At 39.5% G+C, this 24,280-nt stretch overlaps 1 protein-coding gene across 8 annotated transcripts in view; it reads right to left on the reverse strand.

The window, feature by feature from the left end:
* The window catches only part of ikzf2 (IKAROS family zinc finger 2), a 161,130-nt gene that overhangs the window by 67,774 nt on the left and 69,076 nt on the right, over window positions 1–24,280 (reverse strand). For 3 of the 8 annotated variants that reach the window (XM_073046463.1, XM_073046468.1, XM_073046460.1), the window contains exons 2-3: window positions 2,746–2,800; window positions 2,312–2,413 (exon numbers count right to left, since the gene is read on the reverse strand). In XM_073046463.1, coding sequence (XP_072902564.1) covers window positions 2,312–2,413; window positions 2,746–2,785 — 142 coding nt within the window. In that variant the 5' untranslated portion in view covers window positions 2,786–2,800. Of the gene's footprint in view, window positions 1–2,311; window positions 2,414–2,745; window positions 2,801–3,076; window positions 3,146–3,638; window positions 3,797–3,892; window positions 3,936–4,004; window positions 4,089–4,766; window positions 4,962–24,280 lie in introns of those variants that run through there. The other 5 variants (XM_073046462.1, XM_073046466.1, XM_073046467.1 and 2 more) reach the window with 5 other exon arrangements.

Genomic DNA, 24,280 nt, shown 5'->3' on the forward strand with positions numbered 1-24,280 from the left:
TTCTCTAATAATTACTTCAAATAGTGCTTCACGGACTATGGCACCAAAATTGTGAATTCTGCTTAATGAATGCCAGTTATTACACCCAAAAATACTGTACAATAAATGGAGAGAACAGAAAGTTTTATTTTATTAAGTAAACATCTCCCAGATCTTGAAACAGGTCATGCTAGATTTTAACTGCCATACTCATTAAAGTTAAAGAGTTTTTCCTTAAATTTATTGTTTCAAGTAACATGCAAGTTTTAAAAAAGTAATTAGAAATGGAAAATCATTTGAAGAAACTAATCAAAATGCCATAAAGCTTAAGTTAAACCAAAATATAATCTAAGTTTTTACAAAGATTGACCTCATTTGTACAAAAATATACACTGTTTACAGAATCTTTGGAGATCTGTGATTGTTAAAAAATGGCAATCAAATGGTTAAACATTGCTGTTTTGACAAAAGCTGCAAGACTGAGACAAACCTACTTTCTTCCACCCCCATTCCTGTAGAAAACTTGTTGCCAGTCCTGTCTGCACTGTCCTCACTCTTCCAATAATACTTGGCCTTGAGCCAAAAGTGTCATCTTACGCAGTAGATAAAAAGGGATAATTTTTGAGGCCAGATTCCAACACCCTTGCTACCCACCACCACGCCCCACCACCACTACACATATATATTACACTGTGTAGTACCACACTTACTGCTGCTCCCAACCCTAACTCCATGGACAGTAATTGTGAACCAATATAAATAATAGACAACACTATCACATTTTCAGCAAAATCACATTTCATTTGTGATTCTCTCTGTTCTGGCACCTGTGGTAGAAATATGGCACCACATTTTGTTCATGAGACTTAGGGAAAATAGATAATGAATTACACTGGGAAGTCTGTTTTAAGAAAATGCCATAAAAGATGTTAAATTAAGATTACTTTTCTAAAGAAAGCATGAACAGCAGGGAAAACAGGGATCTCCACATTCTTTAAATATTTCATCCCTAAAAGCTTTGTTTCTCTCTATACTAACCCCAAACAAGTTGCAATATGATTAAAGGAAAAGGCATCTCATTACTAGGTGAAGATATAAAAGGTCGATCAGCATTTTTAGAGAGATTTTGTAAATTTCTAATATATTTCAAAATCAACAGTTTTCTCCATTCCAATTTTGTTCAAGGCCATGTCCAAACATACAATGGCTGCCAGCAATGAATGGTAATGGCCATTCAATAATCAGAATCTACTCCTTTTCACGTACGCTATACCTTCCACTAAGTTTTCATATTACCCTGAGAGAAATACATGGCTCTTAAAAGTGAGGTAGAAGTGTAAAGGAATCACAAAAATATTAAGCAGAATATAATACCGAGTGGTCTAAAACACACCTACGTGACTTTCCCTCACATTACCTACATATTTTATAATTAAACGATCAACAGAGTTGAATGTCAATTATATGCTTTACTTTAAGTAAGAGAGTATTTTTCTGTACTTATCAATTTAAGAAACCACCTTATATTTAATAAATCAACAGTTTCTACCTTTAGATATACATTTTGTGCCATACATGTGAATAATTGAATGTATTATACATCAGTAGTAAGGAATACCTGGTTATATGGTAAACTAGATGAAGCAATCTTTAATTAACTTAATTTTGTTCAAAACTATCGCAGCAACTCTTCAGTATATGAAGAAGTGTCTTTGACAACTAATATAGCCAGCAAGTCTATTGGTAAAGTTTACATCAATTAGCAATATTTACAACAACAGGACACTTCTCGAAGAGCCAGACATATTCCCTGAATCCAGCATTCACTAATCAAAATTACTTCTGAAATGATTACTAATTACTATAAAGGACACTGTTTTGGTTTACAGTAATGTGAGAGCAAGAGCAGAAAATAATATAAAGTGCATAAAGACTAATAAAAATCATTTCAAGTGCACCAATTTGTATATTTTATGCACTTCTGTTTATAATCAAAATTTTGAAATTCTTAGAAAGCTGAAAAATTTATCAATAATTAAAGGAACAAATTATTTTTCACAACATATTTCTAAAATACAGAAACCTCATACTAACATAAAATATTTTCTAAACTAGATTAAAATCAGTCTTACCTGGTAAGGATAGGCATAAATTTCCAAACCCATACATTCCATAATTTAAAGTACCAAGTAGATTCATATGCACCGATATTAAGCAACCTTTGCCAAGCCTCTGGTTAGAGTCGAGTCCTATATTTTGTGCTGTGGTAACATAGCCAGCAGGTTCGTAGAACTAAGTCAGTACAGACCAGAAACTAGTAAAAGATACTTACCGTTTGTCATGTGACTCAGAGAGCTGTATTGGCCATTGGGTGTGCTTGTGGTTGGAATCATTATCCTTGAATGGTCCATCTTGGGACAAAAGTCATCACTACCTGTTCCAATGAAAAAGTTAACCATTACACAACGGTAATGTTCCAATAAGTAACTCTCTTTCTACAATATTTACTATTCTTGCAAGAGGAATTGATTTCCACAATCAATCTTTAGCCACAATGAAAACTTGCTTTCTTCTTTAGTAATCTAATACTTGCATGAAAACTATTCTAAACAGTTCACTTCCTTTCACTGTTATTAATGTAGAAACGCAATAGATTTCAATTAGCAGCACATTAACTGAACACAGTGAAATATTATCTACCTTGTTACTGTAAAGAAGGTTTACAACGTAAGGATGAAAAATATTGATTTTCAGTTTTCAACTCACCACGACCAGTGATAGGGCCATCAGTAGCCTCGGTTTCCATATTCAAAGTGCAGTGCTGTAAGAAAAATTGCCAGAAATTGTCATTGCGGATGTGTTATCTGTTGCTTCAAAGTACTAACGGTAATTAAAAGACACCTGTGATCAAAGAACATTCATCTCCATGCTATACCTTTTGTGTACTATATAACCATAATTTCTAGAAAGAATTTTTTTATTGCTAGCTTATTTAATTACAGAAATGACAACAATTTACATCAGTAGTAAATTACAATAGCTTTTTTTCAGGTTTTGTTATTGTCACATTCAGTCAAAGATTATGATAATTACCTACAATTAATTTACAAAGATGCATGAGATAACTGTACTCTTTCTCAAAAACCTGCAGAGTGGTGAACTTGAAGTTTCAAAGAACATAGTTGAACTAACATTTCTTTAGTCTTACAAGATAGGTTGCTGTCTATTTCCTGGTGACAAGTCATTGCAAAATTTTGTCATACATAATAAAAGGTATCTTAACTTTTTTCAGTTACTATAATTAATTTAGCCCATTACTGCAAATTAAACATATAATGACATTAATTTTTAACAAAAATAGCTCAAACTCTCTTATCTCATTGCCATATCTGTGCATATACCACTAAATCTAGGCTTGTGCGTGTACAAACCATTCCAGGTCTACAAAACTAATGTACTGAAAATGAATCAAGAGATGCCTAGTGCATTTTACATCTGACCTCAGAGTCCACAAAAAGAGAGATTTCTTCAGGACAGAAAAAGACTAATCTCAGGAAGGATGCGACACAGGGAGTTCTGCTGCAAATTATTGGAAGAATCTATTTCTATTGATCTCAAAATATTTTTAGGCATGACGGCAGAAAAGTCGCGTTACTTACTGGAATAAGGCCATTTCTCCACTTGCCTCCAATTACTTCCCTGCAAAATGTGAATTCTATGTTCTTCTTTTTGTCCGAGTCAGAGAATATTATTTACAGTCTAATTTCCAGTACCCGGGAAAAAATAACACTGCGCTATCTACAACCTGAACAATTACCAGCCAACATAAAAAAACAGTAGAACAAAACAGAGCAATATCTGTATACAAGCGACTTATACACTTATTCTAATATGACTATTAACACACACGTACAACAAATAATATGAATCCAACCCAGTTCTTCTGAAAGCTGAAACCAGCGTCGGGCACATTGCAACAAACAGGAAGAAAAGTCCCACCAACAAAAATGGTTAAAACACTCCACCTTTCTAGCCTACAGATCGAACGAGAAGCGTCAAAATCAATCGACTGTCAGTTCTTACTCGTGTTCAGGATAAACGACTAAGGGATGAAAAATGTTCAGGAATGTTAACGTACAGGAGAGAAAGAGGTCAGTGCCTCGACAATGCAATTTAAAAAAAACTTGATACACCGGTTCCTAAGGAATCAGTCAGAGGGAGAGGGAGTGGGAGAGGGGGAGAGGGGGGGACAGAGAGAGGGGGGGGGGGGAAGAGGGAGACAGTGAGTGTGTGAGAGAGAAAGAGAGTGAGAGAGAGAAAGAGGTGTGTGAGAGAGCGAGAGGGGGGAATTTTGACTTTTTTTAGATTGCGGACGAGTTAGCAATATTGTTTAAATGGCAGTGACAAAATATTCTCTTTCCGTGGTATGTGTAAAAAAATCAAATGCCGTTGATTAAGAAAGGTTTCCATTCGGCAGTGACAGTATCAATCCAGATTAGTCAAGGTGTGAAGGGTGACAATGCAAGTAATTCACACGCTAGTTTCCCAACGCATTCCTATTTACTCTACAATGATTCCTAACAACAGTGCGTGCGTGAGGTATGGATGCGATTACTATCAACACATATCTTGGTATTACTCGAGCCACGGCAGGATTTGTTAAGAGCTGCAACAAGTCATTAGGTCTTTACGGTGTATGTTCAGGTACTTATTTTTTTAAATCTTCGCTGTATCAAATTAATCAGATTCACTTTTTTGAGTGATGCAGAAACAAGCCTTGTGATTACCTCAGTAATAGGCTACGATCAATCAAATCCATCACCATTCGCTTTAATATTGCACAGAGGCGAACGTTGGATGTGAAACGCTGCTAATCCAGCAGCCACTTCCTCCATCTTCACCATGGTAGTATGGGAGTTTGTCAAACCCCGAGAAACCGAACCGCGCGGTTCAGGCTTTCGGCGATCGACTAGAGCAAAGACACTCCAGCCAACAAAAGGGAAACACCAAAGATAAGAACTACACAGAAACCCGGCCAATCATTAAAGCACATAAAGCTCTTTGTTTTTGCACTCTTGAACAGATCTGGCGCTAAAATACTGGCAATACGCCTACTATTAACATGTGATGAATTACGAATGTTTGAACAACCGGTATTCAAGTTTGGGAAGTTTAGTATTAATTGACTATCCAGATAATTTACAAACGTAAAAAAAACACAAGTGATTTACTTCAATAAACACTCAAGTATATTAACAATTAATTGCACAGTATTTGGTTAAAGGTCATTATCAAATAAATATACTTTAAAGTTCTGTTTTAATTAGCAAGCTTTCTAAATATTCACCTATTATAGCAGGTCGACTTGAAACTACAAAGAAGTTTTAGGGGATGATGTTCCAAAGGGCCTGTTTCTGTGCTGTAATGTTCTATGGTTCTATCAGATTTACCTTTACAATAATGTTCACTGTACCCGAATAATTGACACCCTGTTTTATAACACTGAATTTTGTCATCCTTAACCAGTATTTAGGAAATTAGCTTTACAATCCACTGAACTTTAATATTGTGTTATTACTTATAGTTCAATGATCAGAAAAATAAACTTTTCCAAAACTGTTAAAAAATTCTAATCATTAGCACTGTTGATACTATTGACATTTACACATTTTACACAGCTACAAGATCACAATAATTTGCTAAATCATTACAAGGCATATTTCAACCATCTTAAATCCAGTGGTTTGTAGGAAAAGTACCTCATGAACCACAGTCTTAAAGATATTTTAAAGACTGTTCTTTTGTTTCCGATGTCTCCATATCATATTTCATCCATAGTAACACAATCTTATGTCCAAGAACATTATCTGGGTCCAGCTAGTCAATAATGTTTTCAGATGTTAAAATGATTGGGAATATCACTCCTCACATAGCACTTCATTCTTTGCATAGGTACTAAATAAATCATACTCCACGCTTTTAGTGTGCAGAATCAGTCTGTCGTCAACTGACATCTACATGTGGTTCTGTCACTGCATGGAACCTATACAAATGACAGTCATCAGCAAAGTATTAAAATTCCACAAAAAAGCACAATGACATGAAAGCACATATATAGCAGATATAAAAAAGCAGCATCTTGACTTTTGAGAACTCATGATTAGTAACAACTTTAAAGATTTCATATGTCTATATAATAACAATTCATAGTGTGGCTGTCTCGTTATATCCTTGAGAATATAGTTATTTACACCAGTCTTAAAACATTTTCCATATTGGTAAAGGGAAAGAGGGGGGATGGGTTTCTAAGTGATTTTGAATGCATTATTAACATTATAGTTCAACGCTGTTTCTTGATTCATGCGTGTCACAACCAAACAAAGTGTGGGGGGAATATTGGTCATCTATCTATCAGTCTTACAAAGTTACCCTTACATTTTCATTTTAAAAATTCCTACATCAATTCCTAAATACATTATCATTTGTCATTATTGTAACAGCCTATGTCTTAACTTAGCCTGCAGGTTCTTGTTGATTACTTTTGAACAATAAAAAATACTCTAGATTATTATTCATTAAATATTCTCCATGTATGTTTAAATGCATATATCCTTTCCTTCCAAAACTATTTATGAAATTTGTATTGTCAAGAATAAAAGATAAATGGTTGCTATTTGCTTGTTTATCCTCAGATAATTAGACAGATCAAAGTTTATCATGCAATTTTTTGTGACAATACTTAAATTGCCACAGTGATTGTCCAGTGAATGCCTACACAAGATGGCTCACCAGATGACATACTTCAAAAACTGTCATCACAGTGCCACCTACTAGCCACAAACTTCAATTACACAACGACCAGAAGTGTTTGCATGCAATTTCCACTCTTTGTTTACAGATGATGAAATCTATCCCAGGATATATGGGAAGCAATAAAAAGAGACTGTTGGGGCTCTGTTTACATCATCATGAAGTACAAGAAGACTAGAGGGCAGCTAATATTGTTTCCATATTAAATAAGGACAGTAAGCCAGCAAATTTAAGTCAGTAAGAGAGACACAAATGGAAAAAAAAATTCTGAGGGATAGGATTTATGATATATTGCAAAAAAACATGGCTTGATTAGGAGGAATTTGCATGCTTCTGTAGCTGGGAAATTCTGCTTCACAAGTTTGAAATTTTTGTGAGACAGTTGCTGAGAAAATTGATGAAGGCAAGGTGGCAGGTGTAGTGGACATGGATTTTAGCAAGATTTTTGTTGAGAGCCTGCATGGTTGGCAGGTCCAGAAAGTTATAGCATACGGGGTCTAAGGTATTTTGACAAACTGGATTAAAAAGTAGTGTGATAATAGAAGAAAGGTTGTCTGTAATCAATAGTAAAACCATAAGACCTCAAGGGAGTGATCAGTGCTGGGACGTTTTACACACACACACACTATATATATAATATATATTTTAGTGGAGTTGTAGATAGTGAGGATGGTTGCCAAGGGTACAGAAGGACACAAATCACCTGATAAGTTGGACAGAGTGGCTAATATGAACCCTAGGTCAGTGAGCACCTTAGCACAGAAACAGACCTTTCAGTACATCTAGTCTCATCGGTGCACTGGACCTTCCATACCCCTCCCATCCTTGTACTTATCCAAACTTCTCAAAAATGTTGCAATTGAAAATGCATCCATCAAGTCAACTTGCAGCTCATTCCACACTCACACCACCGTCTGAGCGAAGTGGTTGCACCTCAGCTGACCCTTAAATATTTCAGCTTTCACTCTTAACCTTTGACCTCCAGTTGCCATCTCACCCAATCTCAACAGAAAAAGCCTACGTGCATTTATCCTATCTATAACCCTCATAATTTTTTTATACCCCATTTCAAATCTCCTCTCATTCTCCTACGCTTCAGGAAATAAAGTCCTAACTTATTCAATCTCTCCCTATTACTCAGGCCCTCAAGTTCCAGCAACATCCTCTGCACTCTTTCAATCTTATTGGTATCTTTCCTGAAGGTGAGTGAGCAAAATTGCACACAATACTCCAAATTAGTTCTCACCAACATCTTATACATTTCAAATGTTAAAGGTTCATTTATTATCAAAGTATACAACTTTGAAATTCTTCTCCAGATCTTTAACATAACATCCCAACTCCTGTACTCAGTACTTTGATTTATGAAGGTCAATGTGCCAAAAGCTCTCCTTACAACTCTATCTACTTGTGATGTCACTTTCAAGAATTTATGGATTCCCAGATCCCTCTGTTCTACTGCACTCTTCAGTGCCCTACAATACACAGTGTAAACTCTACCCTGGTTTGACCACCCAAAGTGCAACACCTCATACTCATCTGCATTTAAATGGGGCACTAGGGTAGCATAGCAGTTATCACAACCCTATTACAGCTCAGGGAGTCAGAGTTTGGAGTCTCCAGCACTATCTTTAAGGAGTTTGTATGTTCTCTCAGTGACAATGTGGGTTTCTTGCAGGTGGTCTAGTTTCATCCCACAGTCTAAAGATGTTAGTAGGTTAATTGGTCCTTGTAGATTGACTTGTGATGAGACTGGTGTTAAATAGGTGAGTTGCTGAGCAGCATGGCTCATTGCACCAGAAGAACCTGTACCATGCTGTATCTCTAATAAAATAAATAAATGAATTCCATCTGCCGTTTTTCATCTGCTCCAGATCCCGCTGCAAGCTGCTTACTATACTATCAATATTGGTGTCATCCGCAAATTTGCTCATCCAGTTTACTACATTATTATTCAGATCAATGATAAAGATGGCAAATATCAACGGAACCAGCAACGATCCCTGCAGTACACCACTAGTCACAGGCCTCTAGATAGAGAGGCAACCATCTACTACCTCTTTCTGGCTTCTCCCACAGAGTTAATGTTGAATCCAATTTACTATCTCATCCTGAATGCCAATTGACTGAACCTAGCAGCTTTCCGAGCAGTACTTTGTCAAATATCTTGCCAAAACCCATGTAGACAGCATTCACTACCTTTTCTTCAGCAACTTTCCTGGTAATCTATTTGAAAAATTCTATTAAACTCTATAACATTGGTGAGAAGGGAAATATTTGAAAGACATATAAGGGTCAAATTTTTCCACACAGCCAGTGATGATTGTCAAGCTGTCAAAGGAGATGGAAAAGGCAGGTACAATTACAGGATTTTAAAAGCACTTGGATTGACACATGATAGGAAAGGAATAGAATGAGCCAACTGTAGGAAAAAGAAATTAGCATACGGTACATAGAAAGATATGCATGTTGTATATCATCTATATCAATGATCTGAATGATAATGTGGTAAATTGGATCAACAAATTTGTGGATGACACCAAGATTGGGGTGTAGTGGACAGTGAAGGCGGCTATCATGGTTTGCAGAGAGCTCTGCATCAGCTGGAAAAATGGCAGATGGAATTTAATGCAGACAAGTTTTGTACTTTGGTAGGATCAGCCAGGGCAGGTCTTACACATGGAACAGTAGGGCACTGAGGAGTGTGGTAGAACAAAGGGATCTGAGAATACAGATCAATAATTAGTTGAAAGTGGCATCGCAGGTAGATAGGGTCATAAAGCTTTTGGCACATTGACCTTCATAAATCAATGTATTGAGGACAGGAGATGGGATGTTACGTTGAAGTTGAGGCCTAATTTTGAGTATTGTGTGCAGTTTTGATTAGCTACCTACAGAAAATATGTAAACAAGGTTGAAAGAGTACAGAAAAAATTTACAAGGATGTTACCGGGTCTGGAGGGACTCAAGTTATAAGGGAAGATTGAATAGGTTGGGAGTGTATTCTTAAGAACATAGAAGATTGGGAGGAGATTTGACAAAATACAAAATTATGAGGGGTATAGATAGGATAAATGCAAGCAGGTTTTTTTCCACTGAGGTTGAGTGGGAGTACAACCAAAGGTCATGGGTTGAGGATGGAAAATGAGAAGTCTGAGGGAATCACTTTGGGGAATTTCTTCACTCAGAGCATCATGAAATTGTGGAATGAGATGCCAGCACAAGTGGTGCACGTGAGCTCAATTTCAACGTTTAATAGAAGTTTGGATGGGTACATGGACAGTAAGGTCTGGAGGGTTACGGTCTCACTGTGCAGGTTGATGTGAGTAGGCATGGATTAGATGGACCAAAGGGTCTGTTTCTGTGCTATACTTCTCTACGCCACACACTAAGTGCAAAGAAGAGGTAAGTGGCCATAGTGGGGAATTGAAGAAGAGGGAGGGGTAAAGGAAAAAAAAATTACCATTAGTTGGAGAAGTTGATGTCCATGCTTTCAGGTTGGAGGCTACCTAGATAGAATATGAAGTGTTAATCCTCCAACCTGAAAGAGGCTTCATTGTCACAGAAGAGGAGGCCATGAACTGACATGTCAGAACAGGATCAGATATAAGAACTCGACAAAGCAGTCCCCCGAACTATGTTGGGTCTCACAATGTAGAGGCAGCACAGGGAGCACTGGGTATTATAGACAATCCCAAAAGATTTGCAGGTGAAGTGTTGCCTCACCAGAAAGGACTGTCTGGGGCCCTGAACGGAGGTGAGGGAGGAGGTGAATAAGTAGTTGTAGCATTTTTTGCTATCTGCAGGGATAAGTGCCAGGAAGGAGATTAGTGGGGAGGGATGAATGGACAAGAGAATCACGGAGGGTGCGAATCCCATGGAAAGCAGACAGTGGGGGAGGCATCTCAGCATTGACAAGTAGAGTCAAAAGATCCGTTTCCATGCTATACATTTCTATGATTCTATGGAAGTACAAAACCTCTAGAATTCCCTATGTCTCCATAAATTATAGTCTCCCAAGAAACTCTAATCTAAAGGAAATCTAAAAGAAAAATCCTGAGGGTGAAATTCTGAATCAAAGAATCAGTGTAGTGAAGCATGAAAGAAGGCCATTCAGCCTCTCAAGTCAGCACAGGCTCTATGTTAGAATGATGCAGCTAGTCCCGCATCCTGCCTTGTCCCATTCATTACTCTGCAAATTCTTTACTTTCATATTCTTACCCAGATTTTTCTTGACAACTGCAACTGAATTTACTTTCATTACTGCTCTAGCAGAACATTCCACACATAAAACTACTAGTTGTCTAAAATCACTTCCCCTTGTGTCACTTTTGATCCTTTTTGCCATTCATCCTCATTCTGTATCTCCTAGTTGTTGATTTCTTCACCAAATGAAGTAGCTTCTCCCCATCTATTGTGGCCAGTCCCTACATGATTTTAAGTACTTCTAATAGATCTTATTGCAGTTCCATCTTTTATGAGAATAACTCAAGCTTCTTCAGTCCATGGAATTTTTATGTCAATATATTATGTTCCCTTACCAAAGCCCATTGTTACTAGTGTGTGGTGCTCAGGGCTGGTTGCAATATGTCAAGTGTGGCCAAGACATTTTTTTTGGGTTAACTTCTTTCTTCTTATACTCTATGCCTGTATTTATGCAATCTAAGATATTGTATGCTTTTGAAATAATTTTTCAACCTGTTTAGCTACTTTCAGCAGACTACATACATATGCACCAAAAGCTCCAGAAGCAATAAATTATAGATACAGGAAATCTGAAGTAACATACAGAAAGTGCTGTAAATATTCAGCAGATTTGAAAACATCATTGGTGGAGAAAAAAGTTAATATTTGACGCTGATAATCTATCACTTGAACTAGTAAAAATTAGAAATCAAGCATATTTTAAGAATATAAATGGTAGCAACAGGTCATTTGTGTCTTACACTTGTCTCACTATCTAATAACAACATAGATGATCTTCTATTTCAACACCATTTTTGCACTAATTCCTATTTTCTGGTTCCTTAATGTTGTTATAGCTGGGATGGTAACGGGGACAAGCTCCCACTACTCATTAAATGCTCCCAATGGCGTGCACCTCAAAAAGCCTCTGACAACCAAGTCCAGCTCCTGGCCTTCACATATGACTTAGCGATTAAGCCTAGATGAACCATTTCTATTGATCGGAGAAAGGGCAAAGGTGGGTTACTTGTGCCTTAAAGCAAGTTGCTTTGGCAAATGCGGCTCGTTAACTGTGGTTGGCTAATATTAACATAGAAACACAGAAAACCTACAGCACAATACAGGCCCTTCGGCCCACAAGGCTGTGCCGAACATGTACTCACTTTAGAAATTACCTAGGGTTACCCATAGCTCTCTATTTTCCTAAGCTCCATGTACCTATCCAGGAGTCTCTTAAAAGACCCTATGCTATTTACAAGCTTCTGCAACAGTCTCCAAATAAGTGAGACTGCCCCAAATAACTGATGACCTAATTAACCGGAATCCACAGTATTAGAAATAATCAGCAAGTCAGATTTTCAGATATCAGCATGAAATATTAATTCCACTTTCCTACATAGAGGTATTCTGATCTGCTAAGCATGCCCAGATTTTCTGGTCTTATTCAGATTTCAAACATACTGCTTCTATACATGAATATGGAAATAGTAATCTTGATATTTGAAGTTGTTCAGCTTAATAGTATTTGGAAGGTTATATGGTGTCTAGTGAAAAGTGAACTGTTGTTTTCCAGGAATACTTTCAGCTTCATTAGAATAATGCAAAAAGCCGAAGAGAGATCAAAAATGGAGTGAAATGAACTGATGGGATTGAAATTAAAAACAGAATCAAATAGTGGTTCTGGGAGGAGGAAAAAGAAGAGAAAGCTAAAGTCTTGGCAATGAAATGGACCCCTTTAAGAATCTTGTTAATTACAAGGGAGAAGAATCAATGGAAGGAAATCTCTAAGTCAGACTTTGCCATATTCAGAAGAGGGAAATGAAGGAACTTGATTGCTCCCAGAATCAGTGGACTTATAAATTAATGTTGTTTGTTAGTTGATCCCTTTAAATATAAATGAAGAAGTTAATGGAAGAACAGGTCTGGTGCCATGTCAGAGAATCTCAAAATAGATGTGGTGGATGGTGGGGGGGGGGGGGGTAAACATCCAGAAGTCATCATCCATGACATAGGAAAATAAGGAAGATGAAGTCCTACATTTCAAATTTAGTGAGCTAGGTCATAGATTAAAAAGCAGGACCTCTGAAGTTGTAATTTATGGATTATTTCCAGTGCCACATGCTAGTCAGCAATGAATAAGAAGAAAGGTCAGATTAGTGCGTGGCTGAATGGATGATGCAGGAGTGTAAGTTTTCAATTTTTAGATCAGAATCAGAATCAGACTTTAATCGCCAAGTACCTATGCACATACAAGGAATTTACTTCCGGCAGATGTTGTCTCTCTGCTCATAACAATAATAACGATAAATATAAATGAAAATATAGATTATACATACAGGTAGTGCAATCCAAGTAATAGATAGCCGACAGTTAACCGGCAGTTAACTGTTCAGCAAAGTGACCGCAGTAGGGAAAAAACTTCTCCAGTGCCTATTAGTCTTAGTCTGGAGGGATCTGAAGCGCCTACCAGACGGAAGCAGATCAAACAGTCCGTGCGCAGGATGGGAGGAGTCCTTTATGATGTTCCCCGCCCTCTTCTTCAACCTGGAAGAGTACAGGTCCACAAAAGAGGGCAGGGAGGCTCCAATGATGCGCTCGGCAGTCCTCACTGTGCGCTGTAGTCTGGTTCTATCCTGCTTGGTGGCGGCTCCAAACCACACAATGATGGAGGTGCACAGGACAGACTCAATGACTGCAGTGTAGAAATGCAGCAGCAATTCCTGAGGCAGACCGTATTTCCTCAAGAGCCGCAGGAAATACATCCGCTGCTGGGCCTTCTTCAGGATGGAGCTGATGTTCTGCTCCCACTTCAGATCCTGAGAGATGGTGGTTCCCAGGAACCTGAAGTTCTCCACGCTGGACACAGGGCTGCTGAGGACTGTGAGGGGAGACATAGCGGAGGGATGTCTCCTGAAATCCACTATCATCTCCTTTGTCTTGAGCGTGTTCAGCTCCAGATCATTGGGACCTTTACTGGAGAAGGTGGGATTTGTACAAGTATGTCAAACTGTATTTGAATCAGAATGAGACCAATATCCTTCTAGGGATGTGTGATCAAATTTCTCTGGAAGGAGAATGGGGAACAGAGTAGATGCAGAGTTGGAGAATGAGGTGTAAAGAACAACAAAGTCAGTTCAGAAAGCAGAACAGACATGGGTATTAAAGTTACACAGGAGGATTATAAAGCTTTATTGATACAAAGAGCTTGACTAGTAAAGCAGATACATTCAGAGCATTGATGAACATTTAGGAACAAGTCTGAGAAACATAGTTGAAAGAGAGGCAGGAGTGGCAACTGAGCAGTCTGGGACATAAAATATTCAGATGTGAAAGGGGAAGAAGAGTTGGAATTATAATATTTATGAAAGAGACCATCAGATAAAAAGTCAGAATTCAGTTGGTCAGGTAGTATCAATGGAGGGAAATTGATAGTCAAGCCAATTTAGCTGGACTGAATTGAGATAACGGGTATAAAAAAGGTGGCACTTGCAAGTCAATCCAGATGAGGTGGAGTAATAGGTTGATGGGAGAAGGGAGAGCAGGAATAGCTCCACCTTTGGGACACAATAAGTGGAAGCAACAAAGGGTTGAAGATGATAGAAGAAGGAGGAGCATGGAATCAAAGAAGATGGGGAGAGCAGATGAATAATGGGAGAGTGGGTCAGTGGGAGGATTCGGTAGGTGATGGACATATAGAGTGAGTGGAGGAGATGAAAAAGGGTGACTGGTGCTGGGGGGAGTATAGGAATAACTGGGTAGATTAGGAGGCAAGAGAAATTGAATGGGGTGGGGGAGGGGAAACAGCTTACCAGTACATACTGTAGATAGTCCTACTAGAGAAAGGGTGGTACTAGATCTAATCTCAGAAAATGAAGCCAAGCAAAGAGATGAATTTTATATGTGGGAGCATTTTGGGTATAGTAACTATAATTCTGTGAAGGACTAAGGGTGGTTTGAAAATTTTGTTCTCGAAATCTGCATATTTATTCCTTGTAGCACAGGGATACAAGAGATGACCTCACAGAAGTTAATACAATTTTAAGGATATGAATAAGGTGGACAGTCATAGTCTCTTCCCCAGGATTGGCGAGTCCAAAACTTGAGGGCACAGATACAAGATAAGAGGGGAGAAATTTTTTTTAAAAGACCCAAGCGCTAACTTCTTTACAAAGTGGATAGTGAATAGCTGAAATGCCGGTGGAAGTAATCAAAGTTGGTACAGCTGCAATATTAGGGACATATCAATAGGTACATAGAAGTGACTGGCTTGGAGGGTTATATAGTATTTTCCCTTTCCAAACATATTTCATGACATGCTGTGTGTTTCCAGCAACTTTTGTTTTTATCTCAGGTTTTATATTATACTAACAACACAGTCCACAGTTTGGAAATATAAGGGAATAACTGTGCAAGGGCCATTTCCATTTTACATAATTTAATCCAATGCAAAGTTAACAAAGATTTTGAGTATGTATGCCATTTTTGGTTTGGTGGCATCCATTAGTCTCATGAGACCATGGATCAGCGCCTGGAAAGTCTTGCTTCAGCCTGTGTTGATAGAGCAGCATCTGTTGTGGCTGTAGAGTCCCACACGGGAGTGGCAGTCTCAGCTGCATCGACTGCACTTGAAGGCGCTGTCCTCCGGTGTTGCCTTGGTGCAGATTTTTCGGTGAGTTTTTTTAAACCTCTACGTAGTTCCAGTCTCCAGCGAGAGCGATTGCTTGCAATGTCCTCCTACCTCTTGACATTCATGTTCAGTGACTTCATGTCTCTCTTGCAGACATCTTTGAGACAAGGATGGGGCCGCACTTGTGCTCTCTTGCTGGAGGCCAGTTCCCTGTACAGCAGGTCTTTTGGGATCCTCCCATCTAACATGCGGTGTGCGTGGTCCAGCCAGCGGAGACGGCGTTGTTGGAGGAAGGTGAAAAGGCTGGGTATCTGGGCGCGAGCCAGGACCTCATTGTTGGTGTCTCAGTCAGTCCACTTGATGTTCAGGATTCGTCTCAGACTGCGAAGATGGAAGGTGTTGAGACGCAGCTCTTGTCTAGAGTAGAGGCTCCAGGTCTCGCTGCCATGAAGCAGTGTGCTGAGGACACAGACCCTGTAGATTGCAACCTTGGTGTGCGTCATCAACTTTCTGTTCTCCCAGAACTCTCTTTGTCAGCCAGGCAAATATTGAGGCTGCTCGTCTGATCCGTCTGTTGATCTCGGGGTCTAGGAAGAGACTGTCTGTGATGGTGGAGCCAAGGTATGTAAACTACCTCCAGTTCGCAGCTGTTGATGGTAATGGCAGGGGGTTGCTCAATGCCTTGGCCCAACACGTTGGTCTTCTTCAGGCTGATGGTCAAGCTGAAGTCCTGGCAGGCTCTAGAGAAGCTGTCCATGAGGCATTGCAGTTGCACATCAGAGTGTGTTACCAGTGCCGCATTGTCTGCAAACAACATGTCCCTGATGAGTATTTCATGAACCTTGATTTTCGCCCTCAGCCGGGACAGTCTGAACAGCCTCCTGTCTGATCTGGTGTGGAGGGAGACACCATCAGTTGATGTTCCAAAGGCGTGCTTCAGCATGACTGTGAAGAAGCTGCCGAACAGGGTGGGGGCAAGCACCCAGCCTTGCTTCACACCGCTGCAGATGCAGAAGGCCTCCGAAGAAGAGCCGTCAAACTGAATGACGCCCTTCGTGTCTGTGTGGAATGACAGAACTATCTTGAGGAATCTCGGGGGACAACCAATCCTGGTGAGGATTTTGAACAGGCCATCTTTGCTCACAAGGTTGAAGGCCTTTGTCAGGTCAATGAAAGCGACGTAGAGTGCTTGTCTTTGCTCTCTGCATTTCTCTTGTAGCTGTCGAAGGGAGAAGATCATGTCGATTGTGAACTGTTTTGACCTGAAACCACACTGAGACTCAGGATATACCCTTTTGGCTATTTTCTGCAGTCTGTTCAGGACCATGCAGGTGAAGACCTTCCCAACGATGCTCAGCAAGGAGGTTCCCCTGTAGTTGTTACAGTCGCTTCTGTTCCCTTTGTTCTTATATAGGGTGACAATGTTGCAGTCTCTCATGTCTTGCAGAATTGCTCCCTCTATCCAGCACTGGCACAGTAGTTCGTGCAGGTGGTTTAGCAGGACACCCTTTGCGCACTTGATGGCCTCTGATGGAATGCCATCCAGTCCTGGTGCCTTCCCAGTGGGCAGGCTGTCAATGGCTTCACTCAGCTCTTCGGCAGTCGGCAATGCATCCAGTTCCTCCATGACATGCAGGCATTCCACAGCGTCTAGCACGCTGTCCAAGATGCTGTTTTCTCTGGAGAAGAGTTCAGAGTAATGCTCTACCCATCTCTCCATCTGCTTGCCTTTGTCATTGATGGTCTCGCCTGTTATGGTTTTCAGTGCTGCTGTCATGCTCTGGGTTGGCCTGATGGCTTTTTTGATCCCCTCGTACACTCTACGGATGTTGCCTGTATCAAATGATAACTGGATGCTTTCGCACAGTTGTAGCTAGTAGTCATTTGCACAGCACCTGGCTGTTTCCTGGGCCTTGCTTCTTGCTGTCTTAGTGCTTGCAGTGTTACCTGGGTTGGGTGGCGTTTGATCTCTAGTAGTACAACACACTTTACCTCGATGACAGTGGTGAGCTTACTTGAGCTCGCTTCAAACCAGTCCTGTGTCTTGCCTCGTTTCTTCTCGAAGGCCTTGAGTGCAGTGCTGTGGATAGTGTCCCTGAGAGAGCCCCATCTCTGCTGAGCATCTCCTTCTGGTGGGCTTGCAAGGAGAGCATCTTCCAGTGACTTGATGAACTCTGCCACTTTGTCTGGGTGTTGTGTCTTCTGGCATCAATGCGCCGCTTGCCTGGAGGCTTGGCGTAGTGCATCTTCTTTGGCCGAAGTCTGATCTTGCAGCAAACCAGAGTGTCACAGTTGGCACTCTGAAATGAGCGAGTTATGAGCACGTTTCTCAGGTGATGGCGTCTTGTGCCATTTTATTACTTACATTAGTGCCAGAGAGGAAGATGACATAGTAAATAGTAAGGGTTTTTATAAACATGAACCTGAAATTATTTGTAAAACTGTGGACAGAATTGCTCAGGAATAAAGACACAACCAGTCAACAAAGAAAACCTAGCAGAGGAAATAAAATGCTTACAAATTATGAACAAAATGAGAAACTGATTGGATGTACAAGAGGACAGGGAACTATTATTACAAAATAATGCAGAGGGAAAAAACTGTTTTGAAAATACAGCAGAATTCAAGATGGTATGCATATAGTCATTTGGAACAGATAAGGAAACTTAGTAAAAGGTCCGGCCATACTTTTCCAATCCTTCTTTACTATGTTAACTGTATCATGAAACTAGCTGGTAGCAATTTCAATGCCATTAGTCAAGAAAGCAGATAATGTAAACTGCCAGTCACTTGCTTAATGTTTTGTGAACAAATCTTCAGAACCAATGATTTAAAGATGAGCAGGCCTTTGGTAATATACTATATGTATTAATCAAGGTCAGCCACAAAGAATTTATTTTAAGACAAGTTGTATTTTTTTTTCAAAGTCTTATAAATTTTGTGAAGAAATTATACTAATTAATGATGGAGGCTATGCAATTCAAATGACATTAAAAACAACAAGGTATTACACAAGAGGAAATATAGCATGATGGTTACAAATCTGTTTGATAGATATGAAGTAAATATTGTTATCAATATGTACTTAAATGGTGTATCATACCATTGTCTCTGTTAGTTTAATTACACGAAGAACACAATCTCAATATGTTATTGACATTGGAATGGGACACAAGGAAAATAGTGAAGGGGAATACAAAAGTGCATAAAGATTTAAACAAAAAATGGACACAGACCTGCAAGCCAGGAAAAAAAGTGAACCAATGGAAACATATGATGACTTGTGGATGCACAGTGAAATCAAATGCTCAGACAGAAAGTTTTCTGTAGCTTCTTTGTGATTTGATAAAGTATACTACACACGTAATTGAGAACTTTTGTGATAGTCCTGTTATGTGGGAATACGCAGAAACAAAATCCACAAAATAGTGACATGATAATAACCAGTGAATCTGTTTGTGATGTTGATTGAGCAATATGCATTGATCAGAATATTTCTCAACAGAAACTCAAGAAATTTGTCAAGTGTGTTCAAGTCAGCAGGAGGTTCAACATCTTATTGAAAAGGTTGCACCTCAAACAATTTAGTACTCACTCAGTACTGAATCAACATATCAGCTAAAAATGTGTGCTCAAGTTCCTGGAGAATAATTGAAGAGTGCTACCAGCTGGCCACAGCTAGAAACAGTTTATTCCCTGTAAGTATATAATCATGGCATGAAAATAAGACTTGTGCATTTTAAGTAATGAACAGTTTGGTAAATAAACAGATGTGCTGTATTCACATCAAACATGGTAGGTAGTATTACTGTATAGAGTGCACTGTATACATTAGCTTCATCTGTATAGCATGATATAGTTATGAAAAGGTATATCAGATACTGTAAATACTTCCGTTACTGAACAAAGTAATTACGTAGAGATTTCATTTTTTCCAGTGAAAATAACCTTCGATAACTTTTATAGTGCAGTCCGCAATGAATAGAATCAATTTAAAGTTGTCACTTGCAAGATTAGAACGAGGGTTAGCAAAAAATATTTATGCAGTGGGTTAATGGAAAAGAATATCTTGGCCAACAAAATAGTTGAGGCAGAGATTATTACAACTTTAATTGGAAATTTGGATAAATATTTGATGTACATGAAAATAAGTGAGTACATGGAATAAGCGTAAATTTCAGATTGCTCAAATGACATCTTAATATCTCATAACATTTGAGACTTCCAAACCTTAAACCCTTAGCAACTGTAAAGAATGGAAAGCAGTCATATCTCATTGTAAAGATTTGCTGATTTTTTTGTGCCAGCCAATGTAAACTATTTCAATAACAGATCAGTCTCCCTACCCTTCTCCAAACCAGTCCTATCTATTTATTCAAATACCAGAACAATAGAACTGTATTGATAAGTAACATTCACTGATTTATTGCTGGATGAAACTCCTGGATTTTCCTCTCTTAATTCACTACTTTCAATGATGCAGAAGAAACCAACAACTGGCTATGCATACGATATGAAAAATATTTCAGTTATTGAAATTGCTGAATTATATATGAACATTATTTTTCAGTCATTATTTAGCATGAATGGTTCAAAATCAATAGCAAGTAAATTAAATATAGACACAGGTACCGAAGTAAATAAGCAATTGATGCAACAGTGCAGTATCTGACTCCAATATTACTCTCTGGTGAATAAACAGAATTGCCATTGGGTGAGCTAAGTGCTTGGAAAATTTTGTACTTCAAGAATTCCCCTCAGATTAGAATTTCCTGAAGTGTGCTTCGGATAGCAATAACTGCAAGGGCCAAGCACACATCTGGATTTTCACTGGTCATATATGGCTCAGACTCACTCATTTACTAAATTAAAGATAATTTGCTTTAATTAACATTAACATTGTGATTTACACAATAAGATGCTTAAAATGAAAAAAAAAACACTGGAAACATTCAGCAGATCAATGCTGATATTTTAAATTATGGAAGAATTGGCGGATATTGGACATAATTAAAAAAGGGAAAGAGATGTGCGAGAGAAAAATATGAGGGATCTTAGTTTTAAAGTTGTCAGGACTGGATAAAATCAAACCCAGTTTTTTTTAAAAGAATAGCTAGACAGGAAACGATAGAGGCTATGATAATTTTTCAGCAATGCTTGGACAGAAGAGTGCTAACGCTTCATCACCATTTACTTACAGAATGAGGAATGCATAGGCTCAACAATTGCAGGTCTAAAATGCCGTGAGGTGTTTTATGTGTAAGAAAAGCCGCAACAATCCATTTATTGTACCTCAAAGTGAACACAAAAATGTGGTAACAGAACTTCACATAATTACATAATGTCAGACAAGCCTCTTAATGTGAACCCTTACTCAATGTTGGTGGTTGTGAATTATGTACGTTTGCACCAGTTACATTACCCTACACAGCTCTTCTGAGAATTTACTAAAACCAAAATTGTAAACCTGTTCGGAGCTTGGATGAGCCACCTGACTTGGGTCCTATGTTCCATGGGTGGAGCAATAGCAGAGGCCTTTGGCTCATCCAGAGGTATGTTGACATGATCATGTGGTGATACCAGGGACACGATAGCAGAATCCTTCAAATCTTGGTGGTCTAGTTTAGGATGATTTACCGAAACTCATCGCAGTTAATCCCTCTTATCTATGATAAACATCTTTTCTCTGTGTTACAAAACGTGTAACGGGCCATCATAACGGGACCCAAGGGGATGATGGTGTACATCATGGCACATGAAAACAAACAAGGTGGAACATAGGTCAACAGGAACCCAAGAGTGCTGTGCGCCATGGTGGGAGGTAGGAATAAATGTAAAGGAATTGAATTTACTGAAGAGGATGAAATGTTGTTGAGAGGCTGACCAGGCAGTCGTGGCATCAGGAATAAAAATCACCTGGCACTTGTAACGGCTGCCCATTTCAGGACCCATGGGTGATGATCATGCCAACACTCGTCCATTAGGGAAGCCCTTGGCGTAGCGTTTAAGGAGCAGTGAAACTGCTTGCATAGGCCATTGGACTGCGGGTGATATGCCGTGGTGTGATTGAGTGTAACGCCAGACCAAGCAACCCAGGTGCTGATGAATGTCTGCGGTCGTTGCTGATGTTAGGGGAAGGACCTCTGTCTGTGGTGGTATAGCCCACCATGTGGCCAGAGGTGTGTTAAACTGTGAGAGAAGGGAAGAGAACCAACAAGGTCTTCATTGATATGGTCACATGTAGCTCAGGGATCTCAAAAGGTGCCAACGGCACCTGGACATAACAGTTAATTTTTGTCCACTAGCACTTCACACAGACTGCACTCCAATCATGCATATTCTTTCCAAGGCTGCACCTCCCAAAATTTAGTGCAACCAGTTTCTGTGAGGCCTTCCGGCCCAAATGCGAATGGCCATGTACGAAGTTAAAAAGCCCGCCTCTAGTTTGCAGGCACTATGGGGTGAGGGTAACCAGCTGAGACATCACACAAGAGGGTAACCCCAGCTTCCCCAAACTTAATGTCAGCCAACCGCAAGCCCGTGACTGCTGTTTGGTAAGCCTGGACCTCGGGGTCAGTAGGTTAGTTGGCTGCCATGCCACCATAGTCTGAAGCATCAATAGTAATGGCAATAGGTGTGTTGGGGAGCGGGTGCATCAGCAGAGTCGCATTGGAAAGAGCTCGTTTGGTATCATAAAAAGCCCTGGTCATGTCCACTGCTCAGTAAAGCATGTGATTGGGGTAATGCCTTTAAGTGCACTATACAGTGTGAGCGTAAATTCAACAGCTCACGGAATGAAGCAGTGACAGAAATTCACCATGCCTAAAAACTCCTGTAGTCTTTTTAGTAGTGCAATGTGATGGAAAATCCATAATAGCATAATAGCATAATAGAAGGGGTTTCACACCTTCTACAGAGATGTGATGGCCGAGAAGGTCAATGGTTGACAACCTGAACTGGCATTTAACAGAGTTAGTAATCTACCTGTGTTGGCTTAAGCGCTCAAAAAGTGTGTGGAGATGAGATACATGTATGGACTTGGATGCACAGGTGACAAGTATGTCATCCAGGTAAATAAAAAGAAAATCTAAGTCTTCTAATACGGCCATTTGAAAGTATGTGCTGCATTTTTCAGCCCAAATGGCATGCACAGTAACTCAAAAAGGCCAAACCGGGTTATCACAGCCATTTTGGGAATGTCCTCCGCGCACACAGGCACCTGATTGTAGCCCCTAACTAAATCAACTTTGGAAAAAAAAAATCACACCACGGAGTATCACCTGCAGTCCAATGGCCTATGCAATGTGTGCCCACGTTCTCCACTACAGTCGCAAAACGTGGCTTTGAGCACCACATTCCTACACCTGGACTGCCAGTCCATGTTAGCACACGTAGACTGGACCCAAAAAAAGCTGGCAACAGCAAAGGCAGAGTTTGCCAACATGGTAAGACATGGCATTGTATGCCAGTCGAATAGCCCCTGGGTTTCACCCCTCCATGTGCTCCTCAAGTCCGATAGTGGTTGCCACTCATGCGGCAAATACCGATGCACTAATGAGGTCACCATCCCCAATCGTTACCCGGTCCCACACATCCCAGGCTTCTCGGCACGACTGTGAGCATGCCAATACCCCTCTGGATGAGCCAGAGGCACCTGCTGTTCGTGTGGCTTGTCTGAGCTCTGAGCAGGCTCATGATGCTGGTTTAGTGAATTCTAGGGGGCCTGTGTAGGGTAATGTAATTGGTGGAAAGGTACATAACCAATGACCTTGAGTTGCAATTCACTTTAAGAAGCTGGTCTGGCGTGGTGACGTAATTACATAAAGTTTTTTTTACCGTGCTTCGTGTTCAGTTTTTGGAGCATAACAAATGAGTTGTTATGGTTTTTCTTTAACATAAAATGTCTCACATTGTCTTATTTGTGAATACAGACTCACTTCTTTTGAAGCTGTGGAACTGCTGAGCGACGCTACTACATTGTAAAATTTGGTGTTGTCTGCAGTGATTTTATGTCATGCAATTTGGGCCTTGGCTTGTACAAACCAACTAATAGCATTTTCTTCCCAGAAGTCCAGCAGTTTCAAAGTGACTGCATTGGCTAATACATTCAGTAACTCTAGAATCATCCGGGAGCATCAGGATCACCAATGTAGGTTTTTGCAAAAAAAAAAGCATGAGGCATTTTATTTTTAAGAAAAACTGTAAACTTATTTATTGTACTCCAAGAACTGAACACAAAAGCGTGGTAACTTCACATAATTAAGTCAACGTCAGACCCAAAGTGAACCCCTAACTCAATGTCGGTGGTTGTGAATTCTGTACGCTTCCAACAATTACATTAACCACTAGGTCTATCATCTTAATCACAGTGGAAGGCCAATTATTAGCACAAAATAACCTGAAGGACAGTATCAACAATCATTTAGTGAAATGCTGACTAATCAAGGGCACTCAGCACAGTAAAGGAAAGTACTTGGTGACAAACTGAATTTTTTAAGGTGGTTAGGAATACCATTAACCTGAACAGCCCTTGTGGTTACACAAGGGCTAAAATTCTTTTGCCATTCTTTCATATATACTGCATATGTGATTTAACTAAAATACTGGTATTTGAGGGTGAACTATGATTTTGGAATTTGCTGATAATATAGAAGTTTTTGAAGGCTTGCTGATTAAAAA

The sequence above is a fragment of the Hemitrygon akajei genome, chromosome 5 (genome assembly GCF_048418815.1).
Source record: "Hemitrygon akajei chromosome 5, sHemAka1.3, whole genome shotgun sequence".
NCBI classification, from domain to species: Eukaryota; Metazoa; Chordata; class Chondrichthyes; order Myliobatiformes; family Dasyatidae; genus Hemitrygon; species Hemitrygon akajei.